The sequence below is a fragment of the Eleginops maclovinus genome, chromosome 9 (genome assembly GCF_036324505.1).
Source record: "Eleginops maclovinus isolate JMC-PN-2008 ecotype Puerto Natales chromosome 9, JC_Emac_rtc_rv5, whole genome shotgun sequence".
Lineage (NCBI taxonomy): Eukaryota > Metazoa > Chordata > Actinopteri > Perciformes > Eleginopidae > Eleginops > Eleginops maclovinus.
The window spans coordinates 22,816,084-22,833,792 of NC_086357.1; the positions used below are offsets into that span (position 1 = coordinate 22,816,084).

General features: G+C 42.5%; 1 protein-coding gene across 2 annotated transcripts in view; it reads right to left on the minus strand.

The window, feature by feature from the left end:
- Positions 1-17,709, minus strand: part of ssbp4 (single stranded DNA binding protein 4) — an 86,623-nt gene that overhangs the window by 55,342 nt on the left and 13,572 nt on the right. For both annotated transcript variants that reach the window (XM_063891628.1, XM_063891629.1), the window contains exons 3-4: positions 17,513-17,574; positions 8,886-8,970 (exon numbers count right to left, since the gene is read on the minus strand). In XM_063891628.1, the coding sequence (XP_063747698.1) occupies positions 8,886-8,970; positions 17,513-17,574 (147 nt within the window). The remainder of the gene's footprint in view (positions 1-8,885; positions 8,971-17,512; positions 17,575-17,709) is intronic.

Sequence of the window (17,709 nt, forward strand, 5' to 3'; positions counted from 1 at the left end):
TGTCCCCCTCGCTTCTCAGAAATCATGTTTTTGTTCCTGCTCACTTTTACAGTTTCAGGTTTACTATCTTACTGCTTGTTATCAGACTGTCCTGCCACCAAAGTCTAGTTAAGAGAAGATTTGAGTTCAAGAAAAATAATGAAAAGCTCATTTGAGTGGCTTTCAGGTATTATTACTGTACGCTCAACACCATGAGCACGTGCCTTTTTTGCCCTGAGCTTGGCCTCTCAGGCTGCACTAGGGGACGTATGCATCAGAAATATTTGCAGACACTACTTAGGGCTGAAATTATGTTCAGCTTACTCTGTTTTTTGCTTTATATTTGAATAATAATCACATTTTAAGCTATTTTTTTGCAGGAAAACTCCTCTCATTTGACAAAAGACTTGTAATTCGACAAGGCCTTTCTCATCCTGCAGGTTACATATGCTGGATTGCTCTACATATATAATATTATATATAAATGCATGTATGTATGCAGTGTAAGAATCTCAAGTGGAAATCTTGAAACGTTGTGACTCCTGTTTAATCCATAACCTTGCAGCCTTAACAGTGCCCTCACACACTTTCAAATAATGTCCCAGTTCTTCATTTCCCCCACTTGCACAGTTTGCCAAACAGTAAATTCCTCAGTGGATACTTAATGTGCGCTGCTGGACCTGTACAACAGCAAGCAATCAAGCTTGACTTTTAAAATCTAACTTTCCTCATATTATGTCCTCCACTGCAGCTCCGGTGTGGGCTGATTTAATTTAAGGACTTGGTGTAAAATAAGCAAATGGCTTCGCATCTCCGGCGTGAGTTAACCAACAGAAGTGTGTGTTTAAAGATAAGTTTTATTCCCTGGGACCCGGCTGACAATCCTTGTAACCATCGTCAGTGTTTTAGACCTAATGAGGAACGGCAGTAATGGAGTGCTGCTCCAAGCTTTGCTCTGAAAGAGAGAACAGGGAGCTGCAAAAAAGCCGACTGGAGATGAGCAGCGTCACGTCATTTTGAAGTCGAACCTGCTTTGAAATTTGCTTAGTGGAACGGCAAAATGCTCACAAAAGTCACCCTACTTTGCTAGAAAATAATAGCAGGTTGTTCTTTCCAGGGAGTCACAATACTAGAAGCTTAATAAGACGGTAAAAAACTAGAGCAAAATCCCATTTACTTCAACCTAGATCCCTTTATTACAATTTAAGTCATGTTTTGTGTCAGGTAGTTAAACACCTGAGAATTCCCTCTATAATATCCATTTTATGTTGCTGTGAAACCTGTAGTAATTCAAGTTTCAAGTATGTTTTACAGGACTATTTTTGAACACAGCATGATAATCTTATAATCAACCTTTGACCCATATTTGTTTTGAACACTCCATAAATAAGTTAAAAGCCACCTCCGTTCAGCAGCTGCTAACAGCTAACGGTACTAGCTCTCTTCCTACCAATTTCAATATGGATTTGTGTGTGTGTGTGTGTGTGTGTGTGTGTGTGTGTGTGTGTGTGTGTGTGTGTGTGTGTGTGTGTGTGTGTGTGTGTGTGTGTGTGTGTGTGTGTGTGTGTGTGTGCGTGTGTGTGTGTTTGTCTGCAGTCAGGAGAGGGGCAGGCTTGGCAGGAGAAAACCACCACAGACAGACAAAAAGACCTCGGGCATGGAAGGTCGCCCTCGAACTTCCCAACCCCTGACAAATTTCCCACTCCAATCCTCCACAGTGAACTGGTTACAGTCGAGGCAAACCAGTGATGAATGTTGCTTTCTTTAATTATTGAACCATAATCTATTTCCTGCTAAAAAATGAAACAAAATTGGCAATGTTCCGACTAGTTTTACTTGGAAAGATAAACAAATGCCCCGAGGAGTTTCTACTATTTCCCAGAATGTAGTATTCATTTAAAGCATGCGTTAAAATTTTATGGATGATGATGTTGCAACTAAGAGGGCATTCATGGGTAACTGGGTTAGGGAAATTAAATGGGACTGGGTTGGAAATTTGCATGCAAGTAGGCAAAGTAAACGCTGCAGGGTTCAGCTTTTTACAATAACTTTGCTCAGGCAGATTCATGGCATTTTAAGCTGCTCTGGGTAGCAATATGCATGGTACCAAAACTCAGATAAACTAGGATAAATGTAGACGTCACCTCGCTGTCGTGATGGGTATGCTTCAACTTTTTCTTAATTGTGCAAGCAAAGCAATAATTGATTATGAAATAAGTAGTTGCAGCCCTTGATTGGTTATTCATTTAGTCTTCAAATATCAAAAAACATGCAAAAATGTTCAGATTACTTTAAATTATCCGACTGGAAAAGATGAAGAGGGATAAATATTAGGAATTGGATTGTTATAAACATGTCGGATCTCAATGTCTTCTTCTCCTCTGTTCCCTTTATATGCATTATGAACTATACCCATGCTTTTATTTTAATTTAGATTTTTCTTTTTCACTAATGAAGCTAAAGGTCCTTGCCTTTTTTTAAGCATAAATGTAAATAAAATGTCCCAAAAGATTCCAGATATGTTAAACTTACAATGATATAACAGTGAATGTTTGTCATTTTTGCCTGCATACAGCTTGCAGGATAACCTTGCTCAGGTAGATTCATGACAATATGCCGCTCTGGTTAGCAATATGCATGGTACCAAAACTCAGATAAACTATGAAAATCACAGACTTCAATAAGAGTGACTTTTTGTTTCTTCCTGCAGGCTGAAACATCTCCCCCCTCTTCTTCTCCAACTCCCTCTCCCCCTCCTCCCCTCTGTCGCTTGTCTTTCTGTCCCTGGCTGGTTGTCTCCATTGTTCTGTCTTCATGTCTGTCTCCGTCAAACACAGATCCAGGAGCTCATGCTTGCGGAGTCGAGATCAAATGCTGAACCACGGCACATTTTAAGCTTGCCCAGAGTGAATTTACGAGGAAGGGAATCATAAATAATATTTGATCTTGTGCTTCTGTCACTTTCAGACCTCCAGCCGAACACACACACAGCTTGAGGGCAGAACTTTCCTGGCTTTGTTGCTTCCCTCAGATAGAGGAAGGTATACACAGACAGAGGAGCCAACTGGCCTTTTTCATTTAGACAGAACAACGGTAAACAACGGCACACAAAGACAGCGTCCTCTCGCTCAACGCCCGTCTGCCTGCAGCCTGCACTCCACGCACTGTTTGATATTAAAAGACGACACAAACGGAGGAGGTGAGGAGGGAGGGGAGGGCGAGATAGAAAGACAGATAGAGACGGACAGAAATGGAGACACAATGTTGTGGCATGCCATTTGTGTGTAGGCTATATTTGAACTAAAAAACATATAAAGAAGACATCGCCGTGCCAGTGCCGACTCCCATTCCTCTGCTCTCTCTCTTTCTCCCCTCCATCCATACCTACTCTGCCTTTATTATGGATGTTATTATTATTCCTGCATGTCGTCATGTCGCCCCCGCTTCTCTCCTTCCCCCGAGCAAGAAAGCGGGCACTACTGGCACCCAGCCAGATTACCCAATCAATCTCCTCTGAGAGAGGGGGAGGAGAGGCGGGGGGAGTCAAAAGGAGAGAGGGGGAGGATAAGAAAGAGAGAGCGTGGAACAGAGAGGAAAGGAAAGAAAGAGCGACGGGAGGGAGGAGGATGTTGAAGGTGGTGGGGAAGGGGGGGGGGGGGGTAAGCGGTGAAAAAGACCTGAGAGGAATTGAAGCAGAATAAAATCGGTGCAGGATGAGTAAATTCTGTCTTTCAGTAGAAAAAAAATGGACAGAGACAAAGACGGCCATGAAAGGGAAGGAAGGCCTTCAGCAGACGTGTGCCGTCAACATTAGGCGAGTGGGCACCTGGTGTGGCAAACACACAGAGCTGTGGAGATGGGGAGAAACACACAAACACACACACACACACACACACACACACACACACACACACACACACACAGAGTCCAGACAAAGGCTTGGCCATCAACGGCTGTTTACAGAGAGCAGCTCCTCCCCTCATGCCACCTGTTACTGTGGTCCAGCCTAACAAATGTTTAACCCTCTCAAAGAATCCCCAGGCAACAGCCAACAGCTCACCTCCATCTATATATGCTGTCTGCACACGGCATGCTGGGAGCAGAGCAGATTAAAGGCTCCAGCTAACACTTATTTTCGTCATGTTTTCATGTAGATGAACTGGTTTACAGCTGGAACAATTAGCCATTTAATTAGTTGATTGACGGAAAATTAATCAGCAGCAATTTTGATTTATCATTTGAGTCATTTTTCAAACAAAAGACTGAAAAACATGCTCCAGCTTCTTAAACACGGGGATTAATCCATCTGTTATCTGATCTGTTTTTCCTGTTGGTCTGAAAAACAAGATATTTTTAGACGTCACCTTGGTGTCCTTAAATCTATGCTTCACCATTTTCTTTTTGATTGATTAAGAAACGAATAGTTGCAGCCTGTAATTGATTAATCATTTAGTATTAAAACATTTTAAAAACATACAAAATGTTTAGATTACTTTTGATTATTCGACTAGAAAAGGAAAAGGGGGATAAATGTTGGGATAAATTGGATTGTTATAAACATGTCAGGATCATAACACGTTTTTTTTTGTATCTGTCCTCTTTAATATGTATTGTGAACTGTACCTGTGCTTTTATTTTAATTACTATATCTAATTTTCACTAATTGTGCTGTATTGTCCCAGTCCACACCAAATTTGTGTTGAGATTGCTAATTTTTCCCCAAAAAGATATGTTTAACTCTCAATGATATAAAACATATTCAGAACCAGTGAATGTCAGTTTTTCCTGGTCAGGAATCCTGCACTATTGTCAACAATCTTAATTTCAGGACAAATTCACGAACACATTTCAAACTACTCGTTCCCTAACGCGATCTATTCTTGATGTTTAGGAGAAGCTGTTTGGATGCCCTTATTTGACTCCGTCATCTCAACCATCATGACGGTTCTCGTCAGCAGGCGCAGAGCGAGTGCAGTCAGTGGAGCGCCGTGCTGGAATGACGCACTTGTGGCACTAAATCTGTGACACTCCGCAGGCGGTGAACCCAGATTGGCATGAAACGCAGATGTTCGGGGTTACGACCTCTGGCTGGGGCAAAGCAAAATGTCTACAACAACAAGGCCGGGTGTATCACTTCCTGAAAGACTGTTTGTCTGTGATTGCAAGTGCGTATGTGTGCAGAGACGGAGAAAACAGAGACTCATTCTTCTGCCTGCTTTAATGTGAGCAAGAATGTGTGTGTGTGTGTGTGTGTGTGTGTGCTTGTGTGTGTGTGTGTGTGTGTGTGTGTGTGTGTGTGTGTGTGTGTGTGTGTGTGTCCTTGCTCGTCAATATGTATGCTTTCTTCCTCACAAAGCTCCCGTCCTTTAATCATTCATATTGAGTTACCAAAGACGTGCCATGTTCTTATAATCAAACACGTTTCCTCAACAAAGTGCTCTTTTGAGGAACGTCCAAATTCCAGCAGAAAAGAAGAATATAAGATGTTGATCTCTTTTAGGAAATAAACATGATTAAACGGCAAAGTGAAGAGGAAGGACAGAAACACAACTCTGACAATTAAGACAACAAGAGAGACCACTTAAATGACTTTACAGAGGTACAAGACTTCAGGCGGTTGCCGCTCGGTATCATCTCGCTTACTTTGAGTGTTTTTGTGTGGGTGTGTGATATGCACACGAGTGCCTGCATGTGTGGGTATTTACGTGTGAGTTTCGAGTGGCTATGATAGCCAATTTGCCATCCAGGGGTGAAGCCATGCAGCGATGCAGCCATTCAGCGGCCTCCGGTTTCTGGGAGTGCGGCCAGGGCTCCAATCCCACCACATTCCCCTGGATTAGCTGTCAACCAGTCCCCAGATTTGAGGATTAACACATTATATTCCATTATCTTTTCCAAACTGGAGAGTCAACAAAGTCTACATCGTCGCTCGCAACAGGGGGGACAGGGGAGGGGGGGGGGGGGCAGTAGGAAAGGCTGAGTAAATGATGCCTTTTCAAAAACCAGGGCCAAATTGAGCCAAACTGATCCGAGCCAAACCAAATCTGTAACTAACACTGTGACACCGGCTCAATGTTGCCTAGCAACCGCATTAGTTCCAGGAAACAAATAAGAACATTTATTTCTAAAAAGATCAGTTTTATAGGCTATTTTCTCATTGTTATCCACAACAAACTGACAGCGTAACTAGCGATGAAGACTATAAATTATAAAGGAAAAAATCAAATCAAATCCTGCTTTATCTCGCCACACATTCCTCTCTCACTTCTCCGACTGAACGACACGCAGAGCGGAGAGTGTGTGCGACTCATGGGAGCCGTGTTGTTTTTCACTCTGTGATCCGCAGGGACCAGGGGGGAATGAGGGAGCCGTTATCAGCAAGGGGCCGCGATACAGACTTGATCAGGCCGTGGGTCTGCGGGGACCGAGGAGCCAGAGTTAATCAGAGACAGACAGACCCCTCATCACCCCGGGGATTCACACGCTGCGACCCTGACACTCTCTTTCCCTCTTTCTGTCACACAAACACACACAGACTCAAAGCATGTGTGCGCTCTGAAACACACCTACTCTTACATGCTAGTGCTCACAGAGCCACACCCTCTGAGCGTGCACACTTTACTGTCCTTTTGGGGGAGGATATTAAAGATTTCCAGCATTTACAATCAACAATAAACCATAAAAAAGGTGGGAAAAGTGCAATTATGTTGCTTATTATAATATAGTATCACCAAAAAGAAGCTCTCTGGGTCAATTACTCCCAACCCCAGCTGTGCAGCCAAACACTTATAGATGAACATTTTCTAAGAAAGTAAATATCTGACTAGTGCTGGAAAAAAAGACAATCAAACAAGACTAATATTTAAAGATATTATAAATGCATTTTATAAAGTTAAAGGCTGACAACTAGTTATTTAATGTACTGTTTTTATCCAAAATGTAAAAAAAGCACACATATCCAGGCAATAAATGCCAGATTTTGGACCAGACCACAGAAACTACACAATAACAAAGAAATTAAAACAGTCATAAAAAAACGTTTAAATAATCCACTCGTTTTGAGTTCAGAAATACTCAGATGTCATGTTTTTTTAGGAGAAGGGGACATGCATTTTATAAAATCTGTTGCTTAAGTTTCACTCCACGACATGGAGGTCACATCAACGTGAATCACCATCCAGTTTCGTTTCTAGAGTAAAAACTCAGCTCTCTCAGACAGACAGCTCACAAACTCTGACCCCCTGAACTTGAGCCAGGTCAAAGGGCAAACAACAACACGGTCTCAATCCTTGAAGCCGAACGATGTTTGTCCGTTAAAAAACGAGCTCACATTCATCCTTCACTCCAAAAGATCAACTTCAACGCTCCAGTTACGTTTTGTTTATTCCCCTGTATGTTCAAATACACGACAGCCCTCGTGATTTATGTGGCCGAGAGACTGAAACACTTTAGAAATGTCTTTTTTTTACGGCCACAGAATTTGAAGCTTGACGTCGAGCCATATATTGACCAGGCCTGTCACACCGAGCCGTTAAAGAGCTGACATGCAGGTATCCAGCTGGCCTACCTCTGGAGAAAGGTGTAGGAAATTATATTGCATTTAGATTAATTAGACACAGTTGTCAGATTTAATTAACTACTAGGTTTAATTAACCATGTAATTAATCTTATGGTGGTCTAACACATGCACACACGCAGACACGAGCGGAGACACGCTCATTTAGTCGTGCCCGCACACACATGTGTAGAACATGCACAACAAATGTAATCTGTTCAGCTGACAAGTGCTCACACTTTTGCTGTCAAACCTCATAAGAGAGTTCAGCTGAATGGGTGACTGGCTGTGGGCTAAAACAGCCTGAATGAAACAGTGAGAATAGCACCTCTAATCCATTTCAGGTTATACCGCTGCCCAGGTGGAACGATAATCTAGTGGCTGAAGCAGTGCATCCAGTCAACACGGGGACACGCGTGTAATCCTTATTCAAACAAGTCTCAGGCAGAATAAAGTGCGGACAAGCCAGAAAAGTATTGAAATCCATCCTCAAACACTTTCAGTTGTACCTCGATTCACTAACTGGCTCTTTTGTGTGTGTGTGTGTGTGTGTGTGTGTGTGTGTGTGTGTGTGTGTGTGTGTGTGTGTGTGTGTGTGTGTGTGTGTGTGTGTGTGTGTGTGTGTGTGTGTGTGTGTTCGATAGGTTACTGATCGACTGCTCGGACTCTTCACAAGATGAGAGGGTCAAGAGGGCCGCAGACCCCGACCTTTCATCGCGCATCGAGCCCCTGCAGCCACAATTAGCAAAGCCTCTGCAGCTCTAAATGTGTCCTATGTGTATTATGTGTTGTGTGTTAATGTGCTTCTGTGATCAGCCAGCTGCTTTATGTGCTTTGACCTTTTACCGAAGCCTTGAGTGGACGAATAAATATCCAGGCAGTGACGTGACCTTTCACCTCTGGCCGACGGTTTCGCTAAGACCTCAGGAGTCAGGGGTCAGCATTTGAGGAAGTGCGGCCAGCAGCTGAGCTACAGCGTTAGAAACAGTTACCTAACCCCGGCTGATCAGGTGAAAGAGAGGCAGAAAAAGGCATGAAAAGTCTCCATTAGACTCTCAAAGATGGCAGGGCATTCCCATAAAATATAGACGTGGTGTTTATAGGTGCTGCATTTTTTAAAAGCGTGCTTCAGACGTCTGGCTCAGAGTCTGTCCCATCCAGAACAGAGGCTGCAGTAGGCAGACCAGACATGTCAAAACAAGCAGCATTATCACAGACTCTCTGACACACACACACACACACTCTGCGTGCACTCATATGTCCTCACCAGCATGTGTGTGTGTGTTTGTGTGTTCGATATGTGCATATTTGTGCAGCTAGTAGTACACAACTGGAGGGTTGGTTCACTCACATAGTCATGGAAAGCCTTGGCCTCACTGGAATGTTCACATGTCTCCCTCCGGTCCGGGGCGGCGCAGTACAGATCCCAGAATACACTGCACACAGGACAGAGAGCGACAGCAGTTAGACACTTCACTGTGTGGTGCAAACACATTTCATGTTCAAGGTGTGTGTGTGTGTGTGTGTGTGTGTGTGTGTGTGTGTGTGTGTGTGTGTGTGTGTGTGTGTGTGTGTGTGTTTCTGAGGTGGATAGAGGGCTGGAGAATGTGTTGATATAGTGATTTCTGATATCATTATATGGCATAAGTGTGTTTCCCTGGTTGGAAGGCTGCTTTTCAGTGAAGTGATGCCCTTTTCTGAACTCTACAGACTGTTATTATATATGACTTGACAACATTGGTCATATTATCCCCATAACTAGTGTTACTTTATAGGAAAGCTCATTGTGTTAATATTTTGTCAAAGGAAAAATAGTCAAACCTACAGTTTTGTCACAATATTGAGGTATTCATTTCATTTTCTCCCCAGGTGGTAATGGTTAAAATAAAGACATAAAGAGTTCGATGGGAATCAAGAATGATCTGATTTCCTTTCGCAGTTTACTTTTTTATTATCTTCTGACCTGATCCAAGTCGTATGGAAACAAACGTTTTTGGCTTACAGTAAGTGGTCAAACATACTTTAAACTTTATTAACACAACCTGTACAATAGATAAACAACATATTCAAACATCATTGAAATGTTGTTTGTGTTAATTATTAATTGTGTAAAATCACAATTTTGCAAAGTCCATGTTCATATTCAAATAGCTGTGTCATCATCTGTAACAAAACTGAACAGTATTTAGTTTAGTGCCAGAAAATGAAAATGATGAAACAGAAAAACAACCATATTCACTATAATTGAGAAGTAGTCAATTACTCATTTAATAATGGATTGTTGTTAATTGCCTTATTTATTTCCACTTTGCCTTTTTGTTCTGCTTTACAGTTTTCAAAACTGAGCAATGTAAAAATGTGATCCCTCTCCAGTCAGATGCATGTTGTCCCGCCTGCAGATCCGAAGAGCTTTAATCCAGGACGGATGGGTCACCTAATGCTCCTCTCTATCTGCCCTGGCAACCTGCAAGTTATTGACCAATCAGCTGTGATTATGTTACTTATTGCCCAATCAGCCCTACTCATATTAGTTAATTAGACCAATCCGACTCCTTCAGGGCAGCAGGGGCACCAGGTCCCTCTCCAAATGGACCCTTAATTACTGCTCTGAAATTAAGTACCTGCTAAGCCAGTCCACATTAAGGACTTCTCCTTCTTCAAGATATTGATTTCATGGACAGTGTATAAAAAAAAAAAAAGAACAGCTGAACTCACTCTTGCTGTCATTTAAGAAAAGGTGCAAATAAACTGTTAACATGCATTGTGCTGATGTTAGGGACAGCCGTGACACTTTATATGACAGACTGCGAAATGGAGCAGAAAATATTAGCTGATTGCCCAGAACTGTCAGAGAATCGCTCACTAGCGCCCTGTCACATGTTGTTCATTTTTCATTGAACAGGGTGTTTGATTTTCACGGTTTGGTGCTCTTATCTCCTCAATGTGGTTTAAATAAAACATTGTTCATCCCTGATCTACACTTTCCCTTTTCCAGCTTTGATTTTTTTGGGGTATTTGAGGACATCAAGAAAACAAAAGTGCAACAATAGTTGTCGTAAAAATGAAAAGAATTACGCATTTCAACCCTTCGGCACTACCTCTCAAAGAATATGAACTACAATAGAAATGTGTTAGTAAAGTATTTAAAGATTAAAAGACAGAGACGGTGCCCTGAGGCGTTCAGCAAGCACAGGGGTCCCCTGAAGACAAGGAGGGCGGTAAAGAAACACAGAGCAACTGTGAAAAGACAGCGGCGAAAACATATGGCGTGTGTGTCCTGCTGCCCTTCTGTCACTTGACAATAACAGTGTACGTTATCATATCTATCGCTTGGTGTTAAAGAGATTGCTGCTCCGTCAGACACGAGCGGCGGTGAATAGGCTCAACCATCGCCAATCCAATCAGCTCTCAGGGAAATCAAATGAAACGCAGGTTACCGTTTGTTACCAGGGAAAAAAAAGACACAACCAGGTACAGGCGCATGTGTAGGGGAAAGGTGATCTCACGTCTCCTGGCCTGTGAGGTCGGAAATATATTGAGATTTGAGCAGCTGACCTGCTTCTGTCTGAGCAGCGCAGGGAAATCTCATTCTCTCTCTGAGTCTCTGCATAATCTGAAGCAGGATCACGGGAGGAGAAGTGTAAACGTAGGAACCAAGATTTGCATTATTCTGATACTATTTCATGTGATTTACAAACTAGACATTCCTCTGTATAGCTATGACAGAGCCATACCATTTTAATTCAGCTAATTCAATATTAATACAGACAATTTCTACAAGCAGCTACAATAAAATGCAGCTAGTGAAAGCAGGAGGGCAGAAGCATTAAAAATAGCCCTCCTGTGAGCTATCTAATCACATTGTATCGCCCAACGTCCAAGATTTAAATATCATGGTGGAAAAACTGCAAGCTTCATGATAAACAAGCTCCAAAACACAACATACAATTCTCAAGGTAGGAATCAAACAAAGTCACTCACAGAAGATGAAACAACAAGACGATATCAAAAATGAAGAGACAGGAAAAAGAAATGTCAAGAAGCATTAGATTATTGAGCAAAATTGTTTAGATTATCCAAATTCTTCATACTAATTAAAGGCAGATTTTAAGGGTGCAATTAGAGAAAAGGTAATCCATCTTCGGTACCATCGACTGAATCGTGGACACGGTTTGTTTAACGTTGTACTGTTGGTATAAAAAACTGTACAAGTCCTTTATATTTTTAATTGTTTGTACTTTCAACCTGCTTTTTCACTCTTAAACTGGATTTATCCTCTTAAGAAAATAACATTTAAAACATCTGTATATTTGATCTTTTAGCATCAATTCAGCTATTCACTGCCATTTCTGTAAATGTATTTATTAGTCAACGCACTTCTGGTTAGCTGCTTAATACAATGCTTCTACCTGTGGTCTGCACAATGACAATAAAGTTGAATGATTCTAATTTAATCTGATGTATCACTGGGACTGAATGCAGGATGGGCCCATTGTTAGCTTTAATTTGACAATCCCACCCACATTTGGAGCAAAAGCCCATGTCACAGTTGTTGTCGCTTCCCTTTTCAGAGACACTAATCTTTAGAAATGATCTGGGAAGTCAACATTCACAGTTAATTAGCAGCAGCAATCTGCGAGAAATCTTGTACTCTGCACACTCTTGTAATAGTAAATGTTCTATCCAATTATCTAATCATTTCAATCTAATCATCCCATCATGGGAAGCTTTATATGGTATTATGGGTAGTAACTGATGGTATTTGAGCCACACAACTCTGTATAGAAGGGGCGTTGAACCGCTTTTATTTTGAAAAGTCACGGGAGAGATTTCAATTTCAGTTTAAGGTCACGCAAACTCTTTTTTATTCATTCAAATGAAGAAAAAAAGGCAAAGGGAAATGTTGAACTGCACTGTCAACACACACACACACACACACACACACACAAACACACACACTACACTCACACACATACACACACACACTTTGTATCCAGAACAGAGGAGGAAGGGATTAGCGACCAGCCGTCCAGAAGAAGACAATTACTAAAATTAAATGCCATCACGATAATTATTTGCAATTAACTGTGGTCTGACAAAGCCAGTGGTTACAATGTGCTTTCCCATTATAATAAGGAGGGTAAACAAAGACACAGAAAGACAGAAACACAGGCTGCTGGTGGCGGGTCTAGATGATCATCCTGTGTGCATCTTCAGCCTGTTAGTCAAGAGAGACGGAAATATTCATAGAAATGAAAACAGAATTTAAGACCGATGAAGATAAAGACACAGACAACATTAATGAAAGAAGTAGAGAGTCCAAAAAAGCTAAATTAAAACAAGTCCACCATGCTGCTTCCGGGGATTAACAACCTGTATTACCTCAAGAACCAGCTATTCTCCTGGAAGCAGCAATGCATGCAGCATGGGGGGGAACCCTCCACTGTGCCATGTAGATCAGAAACACTCCCTTTGGACTGTGGCTAATAAACACAGACTGACGGCTTAAGAGAAATTAACATAAAATAAAGTTGCATGTGTGTCCTTAAATGTTTACACATACAGGTGGAGAATATTTCTCACACACACACACACACACACTCCCCCCCCCCACCTGAAACACCTCCATTAGACTCCTTTGTTTACTTCCGCCATATACAGTAGTGACATCACAACGTAAAACTTGTGCTTTGATTGGCTAGTGCTCACTTAGTGGCCTAAGGGGCAGGACGTCTCTAAGCGGTTGACCAATCGCAACAGAGCCGGCCAGCCAACCAATCAGAGCAGATTTGGCTCTGGTTTCCGAAAGAAAGTGAAAAGAGGGGCTGCATCACAGACAGTATGAGGAAAACGTCACAGTAGAGGCACAAAATACAAATATGAACCCGAAATTTGCTTAGTATGTACTTTGTCCTGAAACACAACAGCTGTAAAAGTTGAGATAAGATTCATACAGTTTCCTATTTCAGGACATCCAAAGAAGTAGTCAGGGAAGCCTTGATTTCAGAGAATGATCAGAATATCTGATGTCTGCTTGGTAATATTTCTCACACGGGATTGGATTTGAATATGCTGTAATGTAAAGGGAATGGGAATACGAGGAAAACCTCCAGATACTCCGATTTAAGACTGTTGATGCATTAGTCTCACATTGCCGGGCATGTAGGCACACCAGCCTTAATTAGTCTTTTGTTTTGTTGCATAATTGTAGCAGTTTGTTAACAAGTGAAACCAGATACAAATTCACAGTTTACGGCTCCTTTTAAATTAGCACAATTGACTGTATTAGTGTTACTATTGGATTTTATTTAGGTGCAACAAAGGTCCATCTCTGTCTTGGAGCAGGAGGCTAATGTGGACGGTATTTTACACTCGCTGCTACCATTTGGAAGAAATGTTGTGACCAAAGCAGGATAAAATAAGCAAGAAGAGTATTTCGGAAGAAAAGGGAGAAGAGGAAAAGTGCAGGAGACTGAAACCTGTGTTTATAAAGAGCAGTCCACACATTCAGGAGCAGAGGACCGCTGCACTCTCACTGTTTTCTCTGCCCCTCACAAACAGGGATTTCAGCTAGAGGCAACCCACAGGATCCCTGGACATACAGTTATTGTGCTAAGGTTGTAATGTGTGTGTGTATGTTTTTGTGTGTTGGGTTGAGGGGTGTGTGTATGTGGGGGGTTCAGTGGCCATCCAGTGAAAACTGGTTAAAGCAATCGATTTTGGGATAAGGAGGAGACAACTAGCAGCGACCAATAGAGAGGGAGCTAATGACACAATCAACACCTGCAGCCCTGGCTGAGCCCTTTCTTTATCCTTCCACACATAACAACAGATGTGGATGAGTGACCCCCACTGCCAGGCTGCCTCTTCTCTTCCTCCCCCAACATCCCCACCCTCCCCCTCTTACAGCCTTCTCTTTCTGAAGCCCCCCCACAAACACCACCAACGCCATCCTACAGGAAGCAGCCACAGAAGCAGGAGGGAGGAAAACCACAGTGAGGTGCTGAGGAGGGGAGGACGGGGGCGGGGCCAGGGTCGGGGTCTTAGATTTGGCTGTTTAACACAAAAGAGGCTGGAATGCAAAGAGTTAATCCGTTCGGGGGTCTCTCTTCCGCAAACAAAGGGACAGGCCTCCAGACAAAGGTTGAGGGAGGGGGAGCGAAAGGGTGAGGGATGAGGGAGGTTGGTGGCTTTCCTACCATCTGGAGCTTTTGTTTGGGAGGCTGGAGGTTGCTGAGGGGGTATGCTGGGTGGCGTAGGGTGTGGACATGGGACTCCGCTTCCCCTCCTTCCCCCCGACAACCCGGACCCCACCCCCAGAGCGTCTCCATGTCCACGTGCTGCCCAGACAGACGCCCCCCAGCTACACCGAGCCCCGCTGCCCGGCTAATCATCAGCCAACCCTCCAACCGCTCTCTGACACACACACACACACGCACACACACACACACACACACACACACACACACACACACACACACACACACACACACACACACACACACACACACACACACACACACACACACACACACACACACACACACACACACACACACACACACACACACACACACACACACACACACAATGAATTACACCAATATGTTCAGTGGATTAATGTAATTTACTCACTTATTTTACTACATTTTTGGAGTTACTTGTACTTTAACTACATTTTGGAAGCCAGTATTATACTTTTACATTCATATGACAGTGTGTAGTTCCTTAAAAGACTCAAACTGCAAACTATAAATCAGCTCTAGTAGTTGTTTACATATTGTTAGTAGTAGGTTTGCCTACCATGGTGTATGTATGTATGTATTTTTTATTTTGATTTAAATGTGTGTGCAATGCCTTGTAAACATGCTGCTGTGACAAAACTGGGGTCATAAAGTATATCTAATCTAATAAATAAACATTGACATTGTTGGTTAAGTTTTTCCCAGCAGCCGTATACAATATAATTCAAATTAGAGCCACCTTTACCAGCTGTGATAGAGGCATTAATGAATCAAAAAATCATAATCCAGTAATTGAATATACAGTACATGATGCAGAAAAGGGCCCATTACGATTAACGAGGACTTTCGGGTATTTAAGTATATTTTGATGCCAATACTTCTGTACTTTTACTTAAGTAATACTCAGATTGAAGGACTTTTACTTTACTTATTTAGTATCCCAACTACTATAAGTACTTCCTCCACCACCGATCAGCACAAACACTTAAAGCGCTCAGTTTCCCTCTCTATTTTCCACTTTCACACACACTCTATCTCTCTATGTCTCTCTCACACACACACACTGGGCCAGACTCCGTAAGCCCCCTTATTGGTTCAGGCAGAGGCGAGAGCAAACTTACACTGCGCTGTATGTTTGTGTATGTCATTCTGTCAGTATTACTGGTAGCTGTCCAATTGAGCGCTGTCAAGTTGAAGGAAGCCAGGCTCTTTAAGGACCATTATGAACCGTGTCAACAGGCTGCACAATTACAACACACACTGGGGCCAGAGAGGATGAATGAATGAAGCCACGTGTCCGGGTTTATTACACAGGGCCGGCCGGGGGACTTTGGGGATGAGCTGGATAGCATGAATGACAAACAAAGCGGGCCCTGTCAAAGCTCTTATCCTGGCTCTCATGCTGCCTTGCTGAGGATTCAGCCTCTCAACCTCCACGTCTGTTTGCCTGCTTGATTCTTTGTCTGTTTCAAGCCCGGCTTCCTCTTAACTGCCTGGATTTTCTAGCTCTTGGCCTGACAACTGTAAGAAAGGAGAGAATCCGTGAGAACACATTTGGGTGTTCCCCACTGACCCCTGTTCTTCCAGCCAGATAGAAAACCTTTTTATTTATCTAGCATTAAGAGATCTGTCAGATTTGTTTAAAGAGGCAGAAAGAAGAGAAGAATAACCCACTTCAGAGCCCGTTAAATGGAGCATCACATTAAAAAAAACATTGACTATGGAGAGGAGTTTTTAAACTGGCAGGACAGAAGTGAGGATAAGAGACTGCATGAGGTGAAAGTAATAAGTGAATGCCATTGTTCTAAAACATGTATCATTGTTAGTTATCATACTTTGACCCGCTGCTCATCAACTCACTTAGCAGCAGCAGAGGCTGTGACACGCAGCTCATTGAGGCAATTTAGTACATTTAAAACCCTTAGTGTTGTTACAGTTTGTGTTGAAAATAGCTCATGATATTAAGTCCCATCAAATCTGACCACAAAAGACATGATGCACGTACGAGTAAAAGCAGCGCTACTCACATCTTCTGAGAAAGTCATCAGAACCTTCTTTCACTGAAACTTGCCTGAGAATCAGTATCCACTGATACTTGTTGGTACACTAATGGGTACAGGAACTTCTTCCTTAAATACAATTTTGAGAGACTTGTACTTCTACACTGTGCTATAAATACAATTGACTAAAGCATCGGAGTACTTCTTCCAGCACTGCATTGTAGTTGTGAATATAAGGGGTTAGCAAGGGTTCAGTTCTCTCTCTATTTTGTCGACTCAAGAGTTCACAGTGTCAACATTCGAAAACCCAAGCAATGATGGATCCATCTCTGACTGATTTGGCAGTGCAGGAAAAAAGAAGAATAGTTGAGCTTAAATAACAGAGTGAGGCAAGTTGTCTCACTTGTCAATCAGAGAGAAAGCAGGATAACAGCACTTAAACATGTGTGAGATGATGCACTTAGCATTCCCTACAATTATTGTCCCTTTCCACCCCTGCACATTCCTCCAGTCGAGCAAGAGTACTTCTACAGCATGAATGTCAGCTGTTGAAATATATATATGTGTGTGTGTCAGTGTGTGTGTCACACACACACAGTGTGTGTGTGTGTGTGTGTGTGTGTGTGTGTGTGTGTGTGTGTGTGTGTGTGTGTGTGTGTGTGTGTGTGTGTGTGTGTGTGTGTGTGTGTGTGTGTGTGTGTGGTCAAGAGACAGAAAGAGGATCATATACATACCACCACCATGAGTGTAAAAATCCAGGAGGTTCCCCAAGTGTGATGTTCTTCTCCCATCGGATCTAAATGGAAGAGAGGATTGAGAGGAGAAGACAGAGGAGGGAAATGAGAGATTAGACATCGCTGCATGTTTTATGCATATTGTAATAATTTCGCCCAACTGTCTTCCCAACTTTAGACAGACAGAGTGAGAGTTG